Here is a 19,737-nt window from a genome sequence, read left to right as displayed (position 1 = left end):
AACTGATGTAGACAAATCTTCCAAGATAATACTGTCATCTCTTGTGATTGGAGGTGTAGTTTGCAGTGGTATGTTGCAGTTATCTTGAAAAATCTTCGTGACATATTCATTGTTGAGAATTCACCACTTCTTCCAGTCAAGTTGAAGACATTCATTCACATGAGATGGTTGTATGGGAACGGCTGAGGGTAGAAAACTCATTCCGACCCAGATCTTTAATGTTTACCTCCTGGATGCTCCGGTATTAAACTTCTTATATCTCGTTCTCTGGACTCTGGAGAACTTGGACTTGTTATTGTAACGCTGACTTGTCGGCTTGGGTTATAGCTAGAACGGCGCCACAGCAGAATGGCACCTAAGTCGTTTGGAGAAAATGGCACCATATTGGCACAAAATGCTAATGATTGATGGGCTAAACGGCACCATATATAAAACATTGTTATGTTAACTTCATTGTTTTAATATTATATTCCATGTTTTATTTCATTTTACATCAAGTTATCAAGCATTCTTTTGGGTCGTTTGGTGGTCCTAAAAAGGACCGTTGAGAGTGAATATTGGTTTCGCCTGCACCCATCTGCTACAGCACCATTGTCAAGGTGTCCATGGACTTGATCATCATGACTTCTCTAAAGTCTTGGGCAATCATCCTTGTTACCTCTTCAATCTTGTCTAGGGAGTAGATTCAGTCCCACAGTAGTTGAGATGAGATGTTCGGACGTAAACTGCTGATATCTCTGAGTGACAAAAGTTGACAGGAATATTCATTCTTCCTCGTTCGCAGGATTGCTGAACTTGAGACGTGAGTCTAAATCGAGCCCGTCTGAATGTCGTCTATCTTGTAAGATCGTTGCGGGACTGCTAATTATCTTGTATCCCTTGTCTACATCTGGTGCTCTGATGGAGGGCTCTGCATGGTAAAGAGCGAAGCGACGAGCGTTGAAGGGTGGCATATGTTGTTGTTGAAACTTGGATGCTGAGTTGAATGCCGTAGGTAACTTCTCAGAAATCATAGATATCGGAGCGATCGCCGGAAACGTTAACGCATGTCTTCCTTCTTCATCCAATAAGTGTTGGGTTAGTTGGAATCCTTGGGTGATGAGACTAAGTCCAGACCATTCATGATCCACGATGTGACTTCTGAGTCTGAAAATAGGGCTACCTCTGGAGACAAATCACGATGGTGTCTAACTTTGTTCTTCCTAGAGTAAGACGAATTCTGAATTCCCCTGAGTCTAAGTCCGAAGGGGAGGATGACTGCATACAGCGTCTTCTATGAATAGGGGAGACTGAAGGAGACCTTCCCCGTTGATGAGTCCATCCACGAGTGCACTCACGAGAGTGTGTGACGTCACTCCCCCGAGGATAACTACTCGCACAAGTGCACTCACTCGGCGTGGGTATATCCTTCTCTGTGCTGCGACCCAGTGATCGGGACCAGGATCTTCCGGAGTGCGTGTGTGCATGCACCTCCTCTTCATCCTCAGACGTGAGTGCAGGTCTAGATGAATGCTCTTGCTGAATCGCAGTCGACATCGTGGACGAGTGCAGTCATCTTTCCTCTTCCAATCGTCGCTCCAGAAGTTTCATCATCTGCGTTGTGAATTGTTGCATGAAGGCACCTGCGTCAAATGCATGAGGGGCGTGCATTGACAACTGTGTTGAAGAGTTGTCTACGATGCACAAGTTGCAGTTGACATGCGACAGATGTCTATACTCCGAATCATCAACGGAGACTTGTCAAAATTTGACGTTCTTCTAAGGGGACTATCTCCTTACCGAATGATTTCTTCATGAACGAAGGATGATTCTGCGATGATCTTACACATGAAGACTTCGACTTTGATGACTTTTTCTTGGCCTGTGACGGCCCTGGCTCAACAGATTGTCTCTTCTGAGTCTTGGGAGGGGACTCGCCCAACCCTGGTTACCCAACTTTATTTCACCAGATTTAGACATGGCTAATGTGAGCAGACGCTGCTTATCTGTAGCACGTCTGTGAACAGACCGTAAATATAATAAGAATTCTGCTTCAGACAATTTAATGCAAAATTTACGAGTATGAGCAGAACATAAAGGTTTACACGCCTTCAGTTGATGAAATACGTGCTAGAAAAAGGCACAATAATCACAAATTTATATAATAATATAAAACACAAATTTAGTTACAAAAACCAAAAGAATGAAAAACATATCGCCGTATACTGGACCCCAGGAGCCTCCAGCTGCACTCATCAGGCGGTAGGGAGAGAGTGAAGTATCATGGCGGTCAGCTGACCATGTGTGTGGCAAGGGAGGTAATACATGGGTGAGTGTGAATTTTATGTCCACTCCTTTCAGAAGGGAACTTCAAGGGATTTCAGGTGTTCCACTAACTTTGCCAGGAAGAGGAGAGTAAGCATTTAAGCCTGAGTCAGGATAAGGAAATATATATAGTTTTACTTTTAAGAAACATAAGGTGAACATGTAGGAAATCTGCCAGTAAATAATGACCCACCACTTCCACAAGTCAGTATCTAGTTAGCTTGGGTGACAGTACAGCTGCTATGTTAAGGTCAACCTCTCCTAACACTTAGGTCCAAGGGCTCTTCTCATGAAATAAGTTAAAATCATGTTGACCTTATCTCAACATTACACTACGGCCGACTTAATGAGTTTTGTCATCTTAGTGCTTTGTGAAAGGAGGCCCAGATTGTAGACTGTTGTACACACCATGGTGTTCCGATGCACATATTCAGGAGTGTTTCCATGTACGTACCTGGTTGTGTAGGATGAGCGTTCATAAGAGCCGGTGGAGTTGTAGCTACTTGTGCTGGAAACAACAAGGTGACACATGTAACGATGATGTATGTATGTCAGGTCAGACCTAACTTTTTCTTTAAGTTACATCATCTTGTGTATTGTGAAGGTAATAAAGCTAAAACATCCCAAACACTGAGGATCCATACGTAAAGTAGAACTGGGCTTCCCATGAAGGAACTAACAGGATCAGGCAGTCAGACCAGCTGACTTGGTTGACGGATGTCACTGTAACCTAACTGTGAAGATTGAAGGTCCAGATTCCATTATTTATGGACTGCAAAACAGGCTGGTGTTTAAAACATACTAACAACTTACCTCTTAGCCTGTCGTGGCCAGGTGCCATCCTCATTCTTCTCCTCTATCACAATCACCTGGAAGGAGGGAAATGAAAGAAATACTATACTTTCACAAATCAATACAAGAGTCACCCCCACCCCCGCATACTTGAAAGGACAAATCATCTTAGAGTTACTTGATGTGTTTTTAAAACTAAGTTTGAATCGTTTCCATGGAAATCATGAAAAATATAAATGCCATATATCTGTAAACAGCAAAAGGCACCACTTCAAGATCTGTCTCATACATCTGCCAATATCTGTTGAAAGATATGATATGGTTTTTGAGTTGTGCTCCTGAAACGAAGCCCATCCCTCTCTTTTGAGACTAAGTCCAAATCGTTTCCATGGAAACCCAGAAAATGATAAATGACCAATATCTGTAAATAACAAAAGGCACCACTTTAGGGATTTGCATCATACATCTGCCTAGGTTTGCTGAAAGATATTAAGAAGTTTCCGAGTTGTGCCAGTGTTTTTGAGTCTAAACTGATAGGGTAAGTCACTGACCAGTTGGTGGTGAAAAGTTCTGGTCAGTGGCAACAAACAGCAAGTCCACCAGAAATTGATTAAAAAACTATACAACAATTGTCTGTGTTCAGAGTTTTCATTTCAGGCAGAAATACAAATCATGTACAATTTGGCACTGATCAAACCTAAGAACTGACAGATCACCAATCAATATGGAACATGATCATTACTTACAAAAAAATATGGAAAAACAGAAAAAAATGAAGTAAAAGATGCAAGGAGATTGGGGTAACATACACTTTCTTACATAAGAGCTGAATTAAAATAAATAAAACATCAACATTGAATACTTGAGTTAGTTTGTTGTTTCACTTTAGGCAGCAATACTCTAGCAGTACAGGACACCTGCATATTCATGGTAAGAGAAATGTCAGTACTTTCATCAGCTAATACTGATACAAAAGGTGAATTATTTGCCTTTTTTGTGACCTCTTTGTCAATAGATGAAGACACTTACACTGAGTCTATACAATCGCTTCCTGCACATGACAAGTCATACTTGACAGAATCAGAAACTGTTAAAAATTCAATATTTGGAACATGTAATTCCTTCAAAAGATCCATTAATGGCCGAAATGTAATGAGGGCAATGCCCACTTTGCAAATCCAGTAGGCAACTTTCAGTCCTATCAGTGCTCCCTTTTCTTGATCGCTATGCTGAAGGTCTTGGAATTTCTCAACATCTCTTTTCAATGTGGGCGCTATGACGGCAGTTTTGTGATCATTTGTCTTCACGTGGTCATCAATGTTAGGCAATCTATAATTGCAACAACCTTGAGAGAACGCATTGTCTCTGTTTGCATCTACACCCAACTGACAAGTCATTTTGCCGCTCTCACCGTCGTATCTAAACCACGAGTGTAATTGTAACCATCTACCTTGAAACACTCGAGCATGTGTTTGTTTTTGTTTCTCGAGAACGAAAGTACTCTCCGTGTCTGGCTGTTTATGAAATGGGCTCTGCCCTGTGACAAAACTAGTCAACGTGGACTGCTTATTTTTTTCTTTTGGTGGCATGGTTTGCTTATGCACGTGTTTGCATATGTCACCACCATTAGCAAAGTGATCATAATTATAACACGTAAAACGATTGAATAACTGCATTATTCCCAACCCATCAAAAGACATGTAACTTAATTTGCTGCTGACGTACATTCGTAACTACTCGTGTCATTCCGGCAAGCCTTCTTCTTGTAGGTCACGGAAAGGATCGAGCTGTTGCGAATGAACAGCAGCTAGTTGTGCTTTCCGGTTTCAAACATTTAATTTTCACATTAATTTAATTTCCATGATAAATATTTCAAAGGATACTGTAACGACCACTTTCCCTGGGAAACCACCGGTCACAAGTCCGATCAGCATACTAATTCATAAGTCACACACAGATGTCGGTCTATGACCGCTGACTGATGACAATTTGAAACTGTGTGCTCCGCAAATGAAACACACCTCTTCCTGTGTCTCCCCCTCACCCTCCCTCTCCCCTATCCACCAAGCTGTGCAGGAAAATATTGAACGGTTTTTGAGTTAAGCTCTAGAAATGAAGCCCACTCCTCACTCCTCCCATTAGAGTAACACCAAAAGGTTTACATGGAAAAAGAAAACAAAAACAAACAAACAAAAAAACCCCATAGATTCAGTTTATTATATCTAGTAAGTTTGGTCAGTTTTGAGTTATGCTCCAGAAACAAAATGATTACAGACAGACAGATGGATGTACGGACGGACGGACGCACAGACGGACAGAAGCGGCGAGGACTATGCCGTGGGGGATAATTACTGAGCTACATGCAAAAGTCTTGAGTCTGATTGTACACAGCTTTGTAAGGACTGTTGTCATCTCACACCTGTGTGTCTCTGTAGAACACTGTACATGTACACCAAGTATGGGGTTTCTCACACTGATGTCTTTGGTCGTGGGCCAGTCTTTTGGCATTTTCAAACAGTTGACTATACAACTAGGTTTTCAGCTGTAGACAACCTAGCCCTGGTTAGCAGAAACCATTATGACAGAACTGCAGAACAGCAATCACCCCAGACCAGTTTCAAAATAGACATCTCAATCTCCCTTTTTAACAGTACTAAACTGATCAAGGTGATCAAACTTGTATTGCAATCACTGTCATCGATGTGTCTGTATACAAGCTGTACATATACATGGTCGCTGCCCTATCACAATGTTTCCCATGAGAATCTGCACATTTGACGCCCCCAACCATGTCCCTGACTCCAACTCATGACAGCATGGAGTCATAATGACTGCTATATGTGTATGTCTAGGGGCATGCTGACTGGTTAGATGCCCTGGGTGACTGTACCCTGCAACATATGAACATGCCACTATTTATATTTACCTGTCCCTGGTACAGTCCTGCATCCTGCAGTGTGTTGTCAGGTTTGTTGAGATGCTCGTAGGTGGAACTCATGTACCGGTTCCACAGCCTCACCTCCTTGTCCTCGGAGATGCTGAACTCCTGTCTCATCATCTTCTCCAGATCAGCTGCACAGCAGACACACAAGTTCTTACACACAAGCACTCAGTAAAACCAGAACAATCTGAATGATACCCAATCAGTTAAGTCACCAGGGCCAGTTTTACATACTGCATACAACATATGGGTTTACAAGCATAAATTGATGAATATCATTAAACTGTATCACTTTGTGTGACTTAGTTCAAACACTTACAAAAGATGAGATGTGAAAACCAGGTATGGAAAGGATAAAAGAATAAGAGTCATCAGAAGATCACCTCCCTTACCCCTAACCCACCCAACCCACACACTTGACCAATCACCTGACAGTTACTGTAAGTCTAGCTCGATATTTCAAAGACAAATCGAAATAATTTCCATGGACATCTTGAATAATATCAATGCCAAAAATCAGTAAATAGCAAGAGGAACTACTTTGAGAACTGTTTGAAGTGTCTGTCATGTTTTGTACAACAGATATTGAAAGCTTTTCAAGTTGACCTCTGGAAATGAAACACACTCGAAATGTCAAGAATGGAGGTGAAATATATTAAGGAGGAAACAGATATGTCAAGAGTGATTAAAAAGCCTCAGCAACATTTATTTTGCAAAATGTGTGCATTAACATGCTCAAGTAAAGTTAATCGGTATAGTAAAACAGGAACGAAAGGAAGGAAAATTCAATTTTCAAAGGCCAAATTAAAAAATAAATAAAAAAATAAAAAGAATTAAAAAACCCCTGTTTTATTTTATTTTACCATGTTTACATTCTGACCAGCACAGCAAATATTGAGAAATCCCACTGTCAACCATCTAAAAGTGAGTTGCTTCCCTTAGTTTCTTCAAACATGAAATAGCATCATAACTGAGTAACAACAAACTGTAAAAGAACACATTACATACAAAGATGCATGCCTACAATCTGACAAGGGAATATTCCATGCAAGCTTGTTAGTATGACTAGCATCACTGCACCACAAACAACAAGACAGGGGGTATGGACACGTGGAAACTGTCTGCAGCCCGGTGAGATGGTCAAAGGGTCAGGTACAGGACAAATTGAATATTGTGATCTCTTAACAGGCAACACACTCTTTCTAAATTTCTTATCTTTACGTAACAAGTACACACTCTACAACATTTAGCAGTGTTGCCGAGAAGCAAGACAATACAGTGACAATAACAATGAATGTACTTGATTAGTATTGTTCCTGTATTGTGGATTTAGAAATATTGTTGAAAGTACTAGGAAGGCTGTCTATAAATAAGGCTCTATCAGACGTCTACCTGTATTTGCCCAATAGGGCCAAACTGGTGGCTCTGCATTTTCCTTGCATAACCCCAACAAAACAGAGTTCACCTCTAATATGTGTTACAGGAATGAACATGTATCTATACCAGTAAAAGGTTAAAGAAGCCTTTCCTGATATTGTCTTTTTCCAAAGCCATGACAGATGACATGAAACATTTAAGTCAGAATCAATTTAAGGTATAACTTTCAGTACCCCAGCAGAACAACTAAACAGTAGCATCCACCTAACAGTACAACTAGACAGTAGCATCCACCTAACAGTACAACTAGACAGTAGCATCCACCTAACAGTACAACTAGACAGTAGCATCCACCTAACAGTACAACTAGACAGTAGCATCCACCTAACAGTACATCTAGACAGTAGCATCCACCTAACAGTACAACTAGACAGTAGCATCCACCTAACAGTACAACTAGACAGTAGCATCCTCCTAACAGTACATCTAGACAGTAGCATCCACCTAACAGTACAACTAGACAGTAGCATCCACCTAACAGTACAACTAGACAGTAGCATCCACCTAACAGTACAACTAGACAGTAGCATCCACCTAACAGTACAACTAGACAGTAGCATCCTCCTAACAGTACAACTAGACAGTAGCATCCTCCTAACAGTACAACTAGACAGTAGCATCCACCTAACAGTACAACTAGACAGTAGCATCCACCTAACAGTACAACTAGACAGTAGCATCCACCTAACAGTACAACTAGACAGTAGCATCCACCTAACAGTACAACTAGACAGCAGCAGCATCCTAACAGTACAACTAGACAGTAGCATCCACCTAACAGTACAACTAGACAGTAGCATCCACCTAACAGTACAACTAGACAGTAGCATCCTCCTAACAGTACAACTAGACAGCAGCAGCATCCTAACAGTACAACTAGACAGTAGCATCCACCTAACAGTACAACTAGACAATATCATCCACCTAACAGAACTAGACAAAGCATCCTCCTAACAGTACAACTAAACAGTAGCATCCAAATAACAGAACAACTAGACAAAGCATCCTCCTAACAGTACATCTAGACAGTAGCATCCACCTTAACAGTACAACTAGACAAAGCATCCTCCTAACAGTACAACTAAACAGTAGCATCCAAATAACCAAACAACTAGACAAAGCATCCTCCTAACAGTACAACTAGACAGTAGCATCCACCTAACACTACAACTAGACAGTAGCATCCACCTAACACTACAACTAGACAGTAGCATCGATCTAACAGTACATCTAGGCAGAAGCATCCACCTAACAGTACAACTAGAAAATAGCATCTACCTAACACAACAACTAGACAATAGCATCCTCCTAACAGTATAATAGACCATAGCATCCATCAAACAGTACAACTAGACAGAGAAATGTCACCTCCCCTTGCCAAACTTCACCACTCAGTTTGAGTTTTGAGCTTTATGATAACATCACTAATCCCAAGTTCAAGGCCATGGGTCATAATGCAAGGTCAGAATGACGGAGCCTTATTACACTTGGCGCTCAACATACAGCAATTGCTTCACTTCTTCAATTTGTTCCCAGACATTTTCTGTGCATGGCGTGTTGCATTCAAACGCAATGAAAGACACCTCAGATTAATGAGAACTTGATCAGCTGTTTGAAACTGGCAGCTACCTTGATTCCAGAATTACAAAGTGATAATAATTAGGGCTGTTATGATTCATTTACATATTTTCTGAATTGAACCACACCTTCATAAATTTAATTTGATATTCATCATCATTAGAAACGAACATTCATTAATTTTTAGTGTTTTGCATGAATCTGAGTATTTATCCTAATGTTACAGGTATAGGTAAGTCTTCAGTGCAGTGGCCAGAAATGATCTGTATCCCCCATATATAACCTGAACTGTGATGAGATCTGTTTTATCCTGAACAAGTTCTTGCTAAAACACTTGGCTTCATTGGTAAAATTACACAAAAACTTGAACGATGTCAGAAACAGAATCTGGATGTGGCAGAGATATCAATTCAAACATTGTCTCTCAGTGAACTCAATGAACAGGGTCCAGTTCTCTATATGACCTTTCTACCACTGCATTCGACAAGACTTGTGAGGAATTACTTGGAATTCAACATCCATCATCAAAAACATACTAAAACGAAGAGGTAGAAATAAAGGATTGACAAATTTTCATTGTTGTCTTGTCTTTGATAACAGCATCAACAGCTACAACAAAACTTCATATCTACTGCAATAATGAAGTTGTCAATATCTAATACTGGCTCTTCTTCACCATATCAACTTCTTCAAGCAAACCACTGCCACCTACCTGGAATATTGCTGAGGGCAATGTAAAACTTGAAATTGAAAAAAGATTTTCCATCCTTGCAATGATTCTCGAGTAACATATCAGAAACTTAATTGAACATATGTATATACTTGTGGTTGTTTGTGTAATATATTCAGCTTATGATGAAATTAGATAAATCTATGAATGTTTTTCACTAAGGACACCAAGGCAAACAAAGATCTATTGACAAGGTCATTAAGAACACAAGGCCTAAGTAACAGTAAAACAACTACACTGATGAGATGCAAACAATGAACAGTTGATAACAGTTGTCAGTACTGACAAGCAGAAGAGTGAATACCTATTGTTGCTGCTCGACTGACATCTCTTGTCAGTGATTTTTCTTTACTTTGCTGGCCATACAGGCTGAGAACTATATTGTAGAGATATACCTCCACCTTTAGCTGTTTCAGATACATGCCGTCCTCTATAACACACCTACTGATGGGGTCCTGCAAGGAACAAAAGCATGCAAGACTACAGACAGTCTACATCCTGGTTGAGAAACTACTTCCCTAAACACTGCTATCTTCAGTCAACTACAGCAACAATCCTTTGGCCAATACTTCTTTCTGCTAAATGATTACCAGCTTGTAAATACAAAGTATCTCAAAAGACCAGTGATTTATTCATGAGTCAAATGTATGGGGCTAATTGTAAAGAAGGAAATTGAATATTGATGAAGGCCTGGGTTGTGCTGGAGTGAGGACAGAGTGCTGTAAGCTTGTTTCTCACACAGGACATGCTGAGCACTCCATGTGAGGGTGACTGTTCTGGTCCTGTGAGTAGTTGCCCTGTATTCCCACAGCCACAAGAGTCAGTACAGACACTCATAATGGCCTGGACTTCAAGAAGTCTGACTTTGAATAATCATCCAAAAAGCATGATACAACGTATGAAGAAGAATTTTACAATTCAACGTCAGCCTTCCTTAAATCCACAAAGCAACGACACTGATTATACAACATGGCTTCCGTACAATGCAGACACCAACAACAGTAACATTTGATGTATACACAATAAACAATGGTATCATTCATAATGATAAAAAATCTTAATCAAAATATATCATGTAGACTCCATTTTTTTCTCTTTAAATATCAGCAACAAAAAACTGTCACCATTGTCTATTATCAACACAAAAAAGCACAAACTCAAAATGATACCTTTCGATTCTGTAAATGTGTAACATTGTGTGCAGTGAGTGCAAGTAGGTTGGGAAGCCCTGTTGTATACTTGAGACAACATCTACAGCTAACTACACCATGGATCCAAGACCATGCCATGCAACCAACTGACCAACAACCGATCACTGATGGACTGCACATAGCTGTACCTATGGTATCGGCCCTGCTGAACTGGCGAGTGATGAACTTGTTATGATCCGAGTTGTGACTCAGCTTGAGGTCCAACAGATAGACCTCCACCTTACAGTGTTTAACAAACATGCCCTGCTCGATAACCTTCCGCAATATGGGGTTCTGGACAGGGAAATAAACAACCTGGCATTAATAATGGCACTCCCAACAAACAACTATTTTTTAACTTTTTCTTGGCACAGATAAATTTCTGAGCATCAGTTATCATATATGCCCTAAGGGAATGGAGGGTTTTAACCTCAAGTGCTCTGATATATCTTACACTGAAGTCTCATCAATTCTGTCTTATAAGTGTTGCATGTGACATGTCACAGTTAACCGACACACTTACTTCTAAGACTGAAGGACCTTCATTGAAGTGAGTCATGTTTATATAACTGTACACATTATGAAAGATCCATGGGAAGGTTTACTTTGAGTATTCAATAAATCCAAAATGCATAGGAGTTTTGTTGCCATTCCAGTGAAAAGGAGCGCCATGATCATAGTAATACACATCCACATGATTCACAGACTTTAAAGATAGAGTAAGACATCTCCTGAGGCAATAAAAGATCAACACAACACCTGGTGAACAAAGTGGTATCTCACCTGTCCCTCGATCATGCCATACCAAGACAACAGCTTGTTCCAGGCCTCAGCCGGGAACAGTGTATAGTCAAGGTCATCCACAAGGTGCTCCTTCAGCTGACCATTGTCTACAACATAAGCATGATATTACAAAAAACACACTTAATATTTTATTTATTATGTTTATTCAAACAAACTTCAAAACTGACCATGTCCTTTAAAAGAAAAGGCCGTTCATGGACAGGAACTACTGATATACTTAGACTTTAACTTTTGACTCTTCTTACAAATGGTTTAAATTGCATCTGCAAAATTGTGCCTGTCCATCACTCACTGTCCCTTAGTGAAAATGAAGAAAAACATGAATACTCCACTAAGGTTTCAAAAATCAATTGATAAATTCCAGCCAAGTCATAAAACAAATCTCTTTGCTGTTGAAAAATGCCTGTCAAATGTTTGACTAGTTACTACAATAGTGTCATCATCCAGGCAAGGTGCTGGATAAACCAATTTATGCATATCATCCCTTCTTGGGGATGGGTACTTCACAAAAGCATTTCTCTTCTATTGTTGGAGATTGGAACTTGCAGCATAGACATGAAAGAAGATGAGTGAGTTGTTTAGTGGTTCAACCATTCACACTACTTGTAGAGTTTCAGTTCTTTCAGCATGGCCACTTTGAGTGGCAAGACAAGTCCCCTGCCAGTTCGGCGAAGCGTGAGGTACGATGATTCTTATTGGAACCTATTTTAGCGATGTAAGTTTTATACAAAGTGTTTAAACCTTTCACTGTTAAAACAGAAAAATATAATGAATTTGCTTTGCATTTTTGCCATACTCAAGTTTCCACCACAGTACCATGCCAAAAATGGGACAATAAGCTGATGAGTCATCAGTTCCTGCAGCAGATCTTGCGCATGTTTAACACCTTTATGAAGGTCGTGAATAGAAAACACTTCATTATAATCTTCCCCAGCAAAGGCATACATTCATCAGTTTTAATGTTCAGTTCATCAGAAAACATTTTATGGGATCAAGAAAGCCCATGAAATGTTCAGGTTTGTTAATACAAATTGTTTACATAAAAGCCAATACGGTTGTTCTCCCACCACTTAAGCCTAATACACATAACCTAATTTGAGTTCACTCATTTGCATTTTGTCCCATTCAGGTGATATACTTTTGCAGTTAAAAATGTATGGGAAAAATGACACCTCATGCTTTTCATTGCCTGCCAAAAGAAACCAGCTCACAAAATGACAATCTAAGACTATACATAAGTGGGTTAACCCTTCCCCTGCTGACACAGTTTAAATGTGTACCTTTAAGAAGAGCAGAGTTGTCTATCGGTCCTGGGTTTGTGCTTTCATCCCCAACACTGCACGAGTCCCAGCTGTCGTACCCCACAAACTTCTTCCACTGCTTGAACCATTTGATGTCCACAAGGTACCTTCAACACATTTAGGTTGCTGAACACATCATCACACAAGATAATACAAAATCCATATAAAGATCTAATTTATATGTTTAATGCATTCTTTCCACAAACTCACTAGGAAACAGGTTACTTGTTGTGGAACCAGCATGAAATATATATTATCTGTAATCTTCCTGATAATCCAGTTCAAGGTGAAGGTCAAATGTCTCTCCACTTTGACCATGATGACACAGAAAGTGCGAGTGAGTGAGTGAGTTTAGATTTGTGCCGCAATATTTCGGCAATATCACAGCAGGAGACACCAGAAATGGACTTCACACAGTTTACCCATGTCAGGAATCATATTTGGTTCTTCGGCGTGACAAGTGAATGCTTTAAACACAAGGCTACCTCAACGCCACATAACACAGAAAGAAAAAAACTTGTCATTTATAGTTGTTTTCATGTACCCATCTCAAATGAAATACACACAACCATTTCCAACAAATTCTTAAAATAGAAAGTTTTCGGTATGAAATTATTTACATTAAAATTACTATTGTTATAAAAAATTTGAACTTGTCCTATCTGACAAAATAGATACAACTTGACATGCATTATTTCTAACAGGACTAGAGACCTTTGACACACAACATTGCCTGGCCTGTCTTGACAGGTGGATATATGTCAATAGGCACTCCTAAACTGTAGAGTGTTTAATGTGCACTGTTTGCCATTATGAATGGTTTGGATCTGTTCTCATTGCTTTTGTTTGCAATTTCACAGCAACTAAGACAGACTAATAATCCCTACAAAGTGGGTTCGGTGTCATCGAGTGTCTAGCTTAACCACAAGGAATATTTTCATGATGTTGATGAACATGATAAACTGGCTGGACAAGGTTGAACGACATAGTAATAGCAGTGAGGTGAAACTGGGTTTAATGTCATGTTCAAGTTTACTGCACTTATGGTGATGTCCATGCATGTGCGTTTGTGACTGGAGTGAGTGTCTGTGAGTGTCTGAGCGTGTCTGTGAGTGTCTGAGCGTGTGTGGCTGCTGTTTGTGCTAGTCTGGACTAATGCCTGTTTTATAGCAAACAGGTGTTTGATTAAATGTTCTGCATCATCTCATGTATTCTAACTAAAATATTTAGGCTTCGACAAGGAAATCTTAATCTCAGTTCTAAATCTGAGGAATTTAGAAACTTCTTCTAGCACTAATGTCAGACTACTGTGCCTTACAGTATTCCAGGGAAAAGAACACACAACACGGCATGAAAAGCCAAGCTTTATCTCTGGTTTTTAAAACAGTTGACATGACATTTGTTACAGCCATGGTTTATCCGGCCAACCACTGGTACATTGTCAAAAACTATAACAAAACATATTATTCAACCATTTTGATCTTTACTTTCTCCAAATGGTGACAGAAATCCTAAATAATCAAAACATTATCTGATTACTGGTAATATGATCAACAACTGATCATCTACTATCTTTCAAATCACTACAGTTTTGTTGGTTGTAAGCGCTTAAACACAAAACAAAAGGTAAATACTTGGCAACGAAAAAAAGTTAAGTTATGAAACTACAAGGAACTTTCTTGTTAACTCATATGTCATGTTAGATTTTGTCATATTTTCATTTTCCTAATAAGAATTATTTATCTCTTTCAGCTGTATTTTATGCTTTTATATATTGGATATGTGCTGCTTGCCGCATAAATGGTATATAAATCATTTTGTTTATTTGTTTTTTCTTAACCAGCAATGCATTTTATATATGATGAATTAGTGATAACTGTGCTTTAATTATGTTTGATTTTTTGTTTACATGTGACCTGTAAGCAATATTGCAGCAATGTCTTCAGCAATGGGCTTCATAACCAATGATTCATACAAGAAATATAAATATTTTGCGCGAACATTGGTATCCATTTAATGCTGTGAATTATCTACAATTTTCTAAGCAAACCGTCAAACAGACAACCCTGTTTACTTAGACCTCGCATATCCAGAACCTCGCTTTCATGACAATTTCTATGTGAAACGAAACTTACCTTGAGTAATTTTAGTCGCTTAAGCGAATCCTGCACTACCGGACCCAGACAGCAAATTTTCAAACCATTCTCAAAGATTTCCATTGAAAACTAATCTAGTTATCTGGACAGAAACATCTGTGCGCACGTGCATGTTTCACATCAGTACTGTTTACTACACGACTAAGTGCATTCATTCTTCATATCTGGGGAGACGTTTGATGTGAATTGATTAAATACTTAACACTAGGAACGCGTGTCACTTCAGTTATTAATTAGGATTTGTCATACTACTGACTACTGAGTTATTGATATGCACACAAGAATAAGTTGTCACTAATACATCGTCAATGTATGTTTCACTTGCTTGAGCCACTTAACTGGATGCTTCGCTATCCAAACGATTTCTGAATGGAAGCAAAACGTCTGGTTACACAGGGTTCGACTGTATGTCAATTTCTGAATAATTCTAAAGCAACCTTACGTTACCTATGATCAAAATGGTGATAGTTGTCATTGCTATCCAAAACTCTGATAAGATAATACAACACAAAACATATAGTTTAATCACACTAAATGCATTTGTCTATTATTGGCATTGTACCTATATCTTACAAAAATATTGAGAAACTCAGCATGTAAGTTCACACTGCTTGTGTATGCGACCATAACGATAAGCATACTGATGCATGATCAGAAAAGTCACAATTTATTTCATTTGTACATGGACTGATAACAACTGACAAGCTTGGTCATGTACTAGCTACATTAGCCAAAGATTTTTGATGATTTGCTTTAACTTTCTTGTCAGATATAAACAGTGAACGAAACTACTTCAACTTGTATTATTTCATATAAACAAAATATTCATTTGGGAAATGACTTCAAATAAGACAATTGAAGAAGAAAAAGACTATTGCAATTGTATTTCAATAGTTGGTCACGTGGACTATTGCTATCATATCAGTTGCTTCTTCAATAGTCAGACTCATTACTCCTCAGTCAATTCCAAAATGATTTCATCATATATTAGTTTCTTTTTCAAATCATGAATCCTGAGTATGAACAGTTAATCTAAAAATGAAACAATCAAACAAGATAAACAAGGTCCTTCAACAGGAACATTCATAAGACACTTAAGATTTCAATTTATCTCATACATGGATAGGGCCATAATGCATTGGTAAATTATAGTTCATTACACATTTCTAACTTTAACAGTCTTTGTTTTCACAGATCACAGACACTGACGGTACATGAGGATATGAAATGTGGCTTATTGTAAGGATCTAGACCCTTTGACCCTTGCAGTAGGACAACAGTGACGTAACCAATAAATTTCAAACTGCAATGATTTGACCACGCAAAGTCATCAGGAATGCAACCCACAACCACCCCAAACAAAAAACTAAAAAAAAAAACAAACCAAAAAAAAACCAAAAAAAAACCAAACAAACAAAAAGACCACGAAAAACAACAACAACAACAAAAACACAAACAAAAACATTATGCTTGAATATTGTAGTATAACATTATTAGTCAAACTACGGCAGTGGCAGAAGTTGAGCTGTGGATGTCGGTGTGGTGTAAGAGCAGTCTAATCCACTTGTTGCCTGAACAACAAACCAAACAAGATCGACCACTTTCGGCCAAGACGATAGTAATACAACATCAGAGACGTCGACTTGAAAGTGTTTGTGAACGCCGACGGCAGACCTGTCACATTTTCAATCACGTGAATATGTTTCTCTGGACACTCCCGTCGACATCGGTAATGTGACAACATTCGCTTACTTTCGCTATACAATCGCCATTTCAAAAACAAGTTGACACCTGTGATGTTTCAAAGTCATCGACACGATTCCCAAACCTTGCAGTTGACTGAAGTGATGTAAAGTATGATCACAAGGTGATGCATTGGCTAATTATTTGGGTAGATATTTCTGCTGTCAAAACCTTCAACTAATCCCGGTCGTACAAATTTATGAGTCAGCAACCATCACCTCTGAACTATCGCTGTGAAATGATATTATCTTATGCAAAATTATAATAATATATTGACTAATTATGGTGTATTAGGTTTCTATATATACGAATCCTTACCAAGTCTCGCCTTTTTTAAGGGACAGTTTCAGTAAATTGCTTATTTCTGACTTCTGAGTCTCACAATCCGGTGGTCCACCTTCCGCCATCTTGGGAAGTCCAATGAATGAATCTGTGGGCGAATATAACGAGCAATGGGATTGGCTAAATATGTGATGACGCACAACCGTCCTAAGAGGCTGTCGTCTGTTGGATGGGGAAATGTTCTATATTTAGCAAGACATTTCTTGATCGAGAGGAGCAGCAAAACTCTATAAATAGTCGTTATCTTATCTTTTGAAATTTACTTACCTTAACCCAGACTCGCGCAAATGCTGGCATTCAAACGAACAGGTGGGATGTATCAACGCCCATCCCCATTCCTACCACGTCATGTGTATCATGTTTAATGTTTACCATTGCCCATATCAACAAGTATTTACCCCAAAAGAGAGGACCTATATGTTCTTGTTGTCGATTAATTGTTTGTCTTAATAAATATACATGTATTCACATAATTACCGATGATTTAGTTATCAAAATAATAATAAATGGATAAAATAATAATAATAAAAATGAAGATGGAAGAAAGAAAAATATTAAAATTCTACTCTCAATCCACAGATAAATTAAATTATGTATATTGTCTGAGCCAATAAAGAAGATACATTTCATGCTTGTGGAAAAAAAGAACCAGAGATTGTAATGTAAATTTAAGACAGAGGTTAAAAACCGGCAAGTGCGAAGGCTGGTTTGGTAAGTGTAAAGGGAGAATCTACCCAAGCATTAGAGCGCGTTGGAAAGAATATCGTATTTGTGTGATGGTTATGTAATTTAATTTGTCCATATTCGTCGTAGCAAAGCATCTGATATCCCGTATAGCAGGTGGACATTTACACTTACCTTGTTTAATGTGTGACTGCACGGGACAAGGGTAAAATGGCGGGTTAGACAGTTTCATGGCAAATAAACAGAAACGATATACGACCAAAACTAAATGTTTGTTGACGGTAATAATCATATGTTCGGAATTAACGTCGGTCGCATTCAATGATACGTTTGTCCGCGTAATTTATTTATGTATAAAATAATTAAATGACATTTCTAAAGTTGTGTTGGAGTAGCACCATCAACCTGAACCAATGTCATCTGGTAAGTTGTTGTTTGTATGGCTGTGTGTACATGCATGCATGCATACAGCATGTGTTATGAGCCCCCTAACGTTATCCCTCAGCTAAATACTGCATGATTGCTGAAACAATATTTGAAGAGTTGCTTGAAGAGTTTCCTTGAAGATCGTCGCCCCTCGATGTGATTTCGAATTCCATTGTACAGTTATGAATATCATACTTGATCTAGAATCATTAAGCTATAAATGAAGTTTTATTTATCACCTTTGTTACGAGGATGGGATTTGTTTTGTTTGTTATGTTTGTTATGTCACTTTAATTAACTTTTGGTTATTGTGGGTCACAAAATAATTTGAATTTACGCTCATCATCGCCTGTCTGCTACCATCAACGATTCAAGACCTACCCCTCCACTGGCTACTACATTGAACTTTCAACAGCTATCAACAATCTTCCCCATGTACACCTGTTTTTACTGGGGATATCAATACTCTGGTATGTTAATAGTTGTAGATTTGTGGCGCAATATTTAACATTTTGATCCAATAACATTGCATTAGTAATCTGTACTGACATTTACTGAAACTGTGATTACTCAGTACACATAGAATATTATATAGACTCCTTTGTTTTGCTGGGTTAAAGGTGACTGACAATTCGTCTATCTCAGTAATTCCTAAACGGTAACAGCTGATATCACTAAACAAACTTTAACGACCAAATATACAATTACCTGTGAAAGACATTGACAAAATACTTTGTACACATGCCCACTGCGTCTTGTGTCATCTCTCTCAGAAACAAGTAACTCTAGTTACCTATTCCAGTTGTGAAAACACCAACACTATGCAGAAAATGAACAGTTTGTGTCCTTATTTAAAATACTTCCAGATCACACAACTGGAAACTATCCTAAACATCTTTACGTGTACACATGACCACTCTCGATTGTTCACTGAAAGACATTTCAGGGACGTAAAAGGCAAATTATAACAGACAAATAATCGTGATAAAATTGTCTGTCCCTTTTGACAGCAACTGGCAAAGTTCAGGAAAAGCAAGACAAAAATGCGGACCTCGTCTTTGAAATGTCAGGCTTGCATCACAGACAGATTATTTATCAGGGTCTCAACTCACTGACATAAAATAATACAGCAGAATATACAGTAGAAGACATGACCAACCTTTTTGAGTTATGCGAGACCATCCGTTGAAACAATACACACACACACACAGCCACACACACAGCCACACACACACACACACACACACACACACATATATAACTTGTTAAAATACAGTATGATCACACACACACACAGCCACACACACAC

At 38.7% G+C, this 19,737-nt stretch overlaps 1 protein-coding gene across 3 annotated transcripts in view; it reads right to left on the bottom strand.

Moving 5' to 3' along the window:
* The window catches only part of LOC137296115 (ubiquitin carboxyl-terminal hydrolase 15-like), a 36,197-nt gene extending 18,796 nt beyond the window's left edge, over positions 1-17,401 (bottom strand). Inside the window, exons 1-7 of one of the 3 annotated variants that reach the window (XM_067827801.1) lie at positions 17,295-17,401; positions 13,057-13,184; positions 11,756-11,862; positions 11,122-11,266; positions 6,023-6,168; positions 3,118-3,173; positions 2,759-2,812 (exon numbers count right to left, since the gene is read on the bottom strand). In XM_067827801.1, coding sequence (XP_067683902.1) covers positions 2,759-2,812; positions 3,118-3,173; positions 6,023-6,168; positions 11,122-11,266; positions 11,756-11,862; positions 13,057-13,184; positions 17,295-17,383 — 725 coding nt within the window. In that variant the 5' untranslated portion in view covers positions 17,384-17,401. Of the gene's footprint in view, positions 1-2,758; positions 2,813-3,117; positions 3,174-6,022; positions 6,169-10,086; positions 10,238-11,121; positions 11,267-11,755; positions 11,863-13,056; positions 13,185-17,294 lie in introns of all 3 variants that reach the window. The other 2 variants (XM_067827802.1, XM_067827800.1) reach the window with 2 other exon arrangements.
* Positions 17,402-19,737: the final 2,336 nt, after the last annotated feature.

Source organism: Haliotis asinina, chromosome 9, assembly GCF_037392515.1.
Source record: "Haliotis asinina isolate JCU_RB_2024 chromosome 9, JCU_Hal_asi_v2, whole genome shotgun sequence".
Taxonomy (NCBI): domain Eukaryota; kingdom Metazoa; phylum Mollusca; class Gastropoda; order Lepetellida; family Haliotidae; genus Haliotis; species Haliotis asinina.
The sequence above is the reverse complement of the archived record's forward strand: the minus strand, read 5'-3'. Positions and strand labels throughout refer to the sequence as shown.